Below are 5,288 nucleotides of genomic sequence, written 5' to 3' on the forward strand. Positions count from 1 at the left end.
GTTCAACTCGTGCTTATCAGTCTAGTTTGCTGCAATTTAACAATGTTGATGAATTATGACATATTAAAGCCAATTTTAAAATAATGAATCCAGCAAGTGTGCGTAAAAATCAATTTAATGTGTCTTTAATTACCCCCCCCCCCCCCCCCCCCAAAGCGAACTGATCCAGCTGTTAACATCAGGTGCCTGTATGAAACTTTTTAATGAAATATTTGCATTAGTCACATTTGCATAATCGCATCCTCTCCTCTCTCTTCCTCCCATCCTCTTCTCAATGAATCACTTTTTTTTCTCTTTGTCTCCCGTGCGCATTCTAGCTGTTCTCATCTGAAAAGGTGTTTATATTACACCCCCACGAGACGGTTGGATAGCTTATACATTTTTTGATTGAAATCTTCAGGGTGAGCATTAAAACGGTGCGGTGACGTCAGGAGCAAAGAGCAGCGGCTGTGCGCTGAGAGGCTGATAAGCCACACACAACCTGTGCCGGTGCGCATCTTTTCTAAACTTCTCCAAAAGGACGGACGCAGGGAAAAAGAAAAAAAAAGAAACACCAGGAGGGAGAGGATAACCAGGTGAGCGATGAATAACAGGTCAGTGAATTTAAACACTAGTCCGCCTCAGGTTGGTGGTGCTGGTGGCGGCTCCGGGACTGTGGATCATGAACTCGTTATTACATCTACTTTCGGGACGCTTCTTTCCGTTGTCTATATAATTGGAGTGTCTGGAAATGTATATACTCTGGTGGTGATGTGTCACTCGATCCGTTTTGCCACTTCTATGTACATCTCCATCATCAACCTGGCCCTGGCGGACCTGCTCTACCTCTCCACCATCCCCTTCGTGGTGTCCACATACTTCTTAAAGGACTGGTACTTCGGGGATGTGGGATGCCGCATCCTCCTCAGCTTGGATCTCCTCACCATGCACGCCAGCATCTTCACCCTCACTGTCATGTGCACGGAGCGCTACCTGGCCGTGACTAAGCCGTTGGATACGGTGAGACGCTCCAAGAGTTACCGCAAAGCTCTGGCGTGGGGTGTGTGGTTGCTTTCTCTGGTCCTCACCGTGCCAATGATGATAATGGTGGCCGAGACTACCAAAAAATCACCGGACGGGGGTGTGAAGAGGATGTGTGCACCCACTTGGGCACCCCTGGCTTATAAAGTGTACGTGACCGTCCTGTTTGGCACCAGCATCATGGCACCGGGGCTTATTATCGGATATCTTTATGTCAAGTTAGCCCGCACTTATTTAGAGTCCCAGCGCAACTCTGTGATCAGCAACGGCGGCAAGCGCTCACCAAAGCAGAAAGTGCTGATCATGATTTTCACCATCGTGCTGGTGTTCTGGGCGTGCTTTCTACCCTTCTGGATTTGGCAGCTGTTGCCTCTGTATCACACCAAACCTCTGAGCCTGGCCTCGCAGACTCACACCTGCATCAATTACCTGGTGGCGAGTCTCACATATAGTAACAGCTGCATTAACCCTTTCCTCTACACGCTCCTCACCAAGAATTACAGAGAGTATCTGAAGAACAGGCACAGGAGCTTCTACAGGTACACCTCCTCGTTTAAGCAGCGGCCGCCCAGCCTGTACTCCTGGGGGAAGTCGGCGTCTTCCAGTAACCAGTTTGAGTTCAACTCGGAGACGCTGGTCATGGGCGCACTGAAGTGACTTAAGTAACTGAGTGATGTAGAAAAAGAAGAGGAAAGCTTTTGGAACCGCAATAGGTAGGTGAGTACCTTTCCAAATTACGCACAAGCCGGTGCGTAAAAACTGCGCACTGCTCTGCTGGCCAAAGTCACAAACATAACATCATCTCACAGCTAATTTTGGAGCACAAGACTATTAACAAGCATCACTGCTCTCTGCTCATATTGAAAGCCTTTCTAGTCAGAGGAAAACCTACTGGTATTCCAGCTATGCCCTGCCGTTTGGCCTTGAGACGCACTAAGCCCTATTAGCTCTCTGACACTTCTTAACCTCCTTCACCCTCAGCTGGAAAACTGATCCTCAAGGCCTTAAACACAAGGCCTCAGTGTTAATCACAGAGGCTAAGCTATGTGTGAAAGGTACTTAACATTTAAAGTGTATACTACAGGTCAGTATAGGCTTTCATTTAAAGGAGGCATACATTTAAAATGTGACATAAATGCAGGATACTGAATTTAGTTAAGAGAATATAGAGTCATTGTCCTAATAGAAACAATATAATATACTTATTATGGTGTGTTGACATAAGCATGGCCAGATAGACCTGCTAGGAGGCCTCGGGGCATAAATACACTGTTGGGCCCCTGCTGACCAGATACCTGATGCCCCGTGTGCAACATGTACACCTGTCACCTCCAGGTTTCCATTAAGTCAAATGTAATCTGACTTCATTTGCTTAAGTAATTCTTAATTTGTGGTAACTTGACTAACCTGATGTATCATTGCATGACACATGCTGTTATTCTTTTTATCCTGCTGCCCAAGAGACCCTGTGCTGTAGGGCATAATGGGATATTTACACAAAACATGCTCCTTAATTACCCTTATACCTCAGCTCTGCTGGGCTGTGTCACAGTTCATGTATTAATGTACCACAACAGTTATGCTTACATTAGTCTGAAATGTTTGAACACATTTTCTTTTCTTGTTCGGTGCCTATTTATGACCTGAATAAAAACTTTATTTTTCTTGGGGTCTCTGGGTGTCTAGGGGCCCTATTGTTAGTCCATATTTGGACATGGATGCTAAAAGTTGACTTCTTTCTTCAACTTTTCTGTTAAAGCTCAAAATGATCTATTTTCAAAGCAGTCACATAGTGAGTGGAGCCAGACGTGTGTTTCGCTTTGTGACTCTATTTAGCTGTGAAGAACTGATTTGAGCCCACATCTGGACCTCAGAGGCGTTCTACAGCATGAGACTACAAAGACTGCACCTGCGTAGCCAATCATTTTCACTGAATTTGCATGCATCTTCTCATGAAGGCTAACGCTCCTGATGCCAAGAACACCCAATGGGTCTCTTTATCTGAATGAGGAAAATGACTCTTTTAAATAGCTGTAGCTTTATCATAGCTTTGTGTTTGGATGGTATTCATGCATTTTGTTATTCATTAACAGATCACTTGATCAGCATCTAAAAAGAGTTCACTTAATGAGAAAAGGACATTAACAGGGTGGACAAGATGGCTGTCTCTACTGTTCAGGATGTTCCTTTTGGCAGGTATCATAATGAGTGATGCACAAGCATGCCTCATGTTTTATGGAGAGTTCATAACTCTTTAATTGTGGAAGCTCTTTTACTTTAATCTGACTTATTAAAGTCTTATCAGTGCACACAACCAGCTGTTGAGAAGCTACTCTGTTCTTTTTAGATTCTCCAGACAGGGATAAAAAACAAACAGTGTGTATACAGAGAGATGGACACTAATAAGCATGTGTAGACACGGCTGCTGTGCACGTGTGTCAGTGATCCTCAAACACGCACGTCCTCAGCATCTGATTTCTTATAATTATGAATATCTGAATGATATCTACAGCTGTGACATTTTCAAACTAATGTCCCAGTTGGGATTGAACACTTTGGTACACTTGGACTTTGTTGTGCGTGTGCATGTCAAATGTCACAAACTCATGCATAAATTCATTGCAGTCAATCCCTTGGTGCTTCACAAACATTGTCATGGTGTAGATGTGAAAAACGGCCTCTCCTTCAATCTTTTTCTCTGCTCTCCTCATATTGTTTGACAACCCTTTGCAGAATTTCCTCTGTACAATTTCAGAATAAGACCGTATGGAACTTAACAGCTTATGGCTGCATATATTTAATATTCATGAGATCTTCTTGCCTGAGGCAGCTAACCCTGTCCATCCTTGAGGGACACTTTTTGTTTTGCTGCATTGTAATATCGTAACGTAAATTAGATGGATTAAATAATTAGTACTAATTACTAATTAGCAATTACTGCCACTACAGCAAATAAAGTGTTGAATAAAGACAGGAAGTATGGAAGAAAATGTTGGTAATTAAAATTAAAAGTTTAATTTGAAAATTAAAATAAAATAAAAAGATAATTGTTTTAATACACTACCATGAATAATCAGGCCATAATTAAACTAATACAACAAATTGAAAAAGCTCATTTAAAATGTAAAATGATCATTTGAAAATGGAAAAAGGGAAATTTAAAAAGCTTAAATGCAAATACGCAAACTAAAAACTTAAATTGATGAAAGACAAAATTGAAAATGACAATGGAAATAAGAAGAAGAGGGAAACATCAAATATGAAACTCAAAATGGAACAGCTTTAATGTAAACACTTAAAGCTTCAACAGATATGTATTCATTTATTTATTTACTATTTTTGCATTTGGACTTTACCATTTGACATTTTAAATTTCATTGTTTCCATTTTCCATTTGACATTTGGTTTTTTGAGCTGTGTGTAAATGAGGAGGCATGGTCCAAAGGGTTTGACACAGCTGCAGTGCTGTATGAGTCCAAACTAGAAGAAAAACTAGAAGCAAACTAGAAGCACAGACTGTGCTCTAACATCCACATTGGCTGCTAGCCTCCCTGCTGAAGCATGTGCATCACTAACTAATTGTCTAGGATGGCTTATTTACATAACCCCTCCTCTTTTTCCAACAAGGGTTATATTTTATTTCTTAGTTGTTCAACAGGAAATGAATTGCCAACTATTTTGTTAATAGCTTAACTGTTCATGAGTCATTGTACTTAATTATTATTTGACTATGTGAGTCTTTTTGTTTTTAATTCTCTCATTCCAGCTTCTTTAATGTGAATATTTTCTGGTTCTTCTTCTTCTTTAGTCCTCTGAAGAACCAGATAGTGAAATGAATATGTTTGGATTGTGGTTTGTCAGTCTGGACAAAAAAGCTTTGGGAAACAGTAAATTACATTTTTCACCATTTTCCAATATCAATGTATACAGCTTATTTTGGCATTTTACATATCTTTTATTCAATTTTTCCTGAATTGTGTTATTTGTTATTTATACTACTGTAATGCCTTTGAAAATAGCCCCTCAGGGACAAATAAAATGTTATGAATTGAATTAAAATGAATTTCATAGAAGAAACAACTAATTGATTAATTGACAGATTAATTGATGAAGAGAATAATCATTAGTGCAGCCCTCTGTTGTCTTTTGCATCTCAGGTAGGGGTAATCAAGAGTAAAACTGGATAGTTTGGTACCCAAATAGGTAGATACCAGGTGGGTCTCAGCCAATAACATGACAGGGCAATAAACATGTGATTTTTAGATTCT

The 5,288-nt window shown here is 40.5% G+C and overlaps 1 protein-coding gene across 1 annotated transcript; it reads left to right on the forward strand.

The window, feature by feature from the left end:
• Nucleotides 1-582: 582 nt before the first annotated feature.
• On the forward strand, nt 583-1,677 carry LOC128381565 (urotensin-2 receptor). The gene has a single exon (XM_053341602.1). It carries the CDS (start codon nt 583-585, stop codon nt 1,675-1,677), a length of 1,095 nt encoding a protein of 364 aa, XP_053197577.1.
• Nucleotides 1,678-5,288: the final 3,611 nt, after the last annotated feature.

Source organism: Scomber japonicus, chromosome 20, assembly GCF_027409825.1.
Source record: "Scomber japonicus isolate fScoJap1 chromosome 20, fScoJap1.pri, whole genome shotgun sequence".
In the NCBI taxonomy this organism is placed as follows: Eukaryota; Metazoa; Chordata; class Actinopteri; order Scombriformes; family Scombridae; genus Scomber; species Scomber japonicus.

Bases quoted from the DNA above. Each gene is read 5' to 3' on its own strand.
- LOC128381565 (XM_053341602.1), top strand. From the start codon at position 583: ATGAATAACAGGTCAGTGAATTTAAACACTAGTCCGCCTCAGGTTGGT.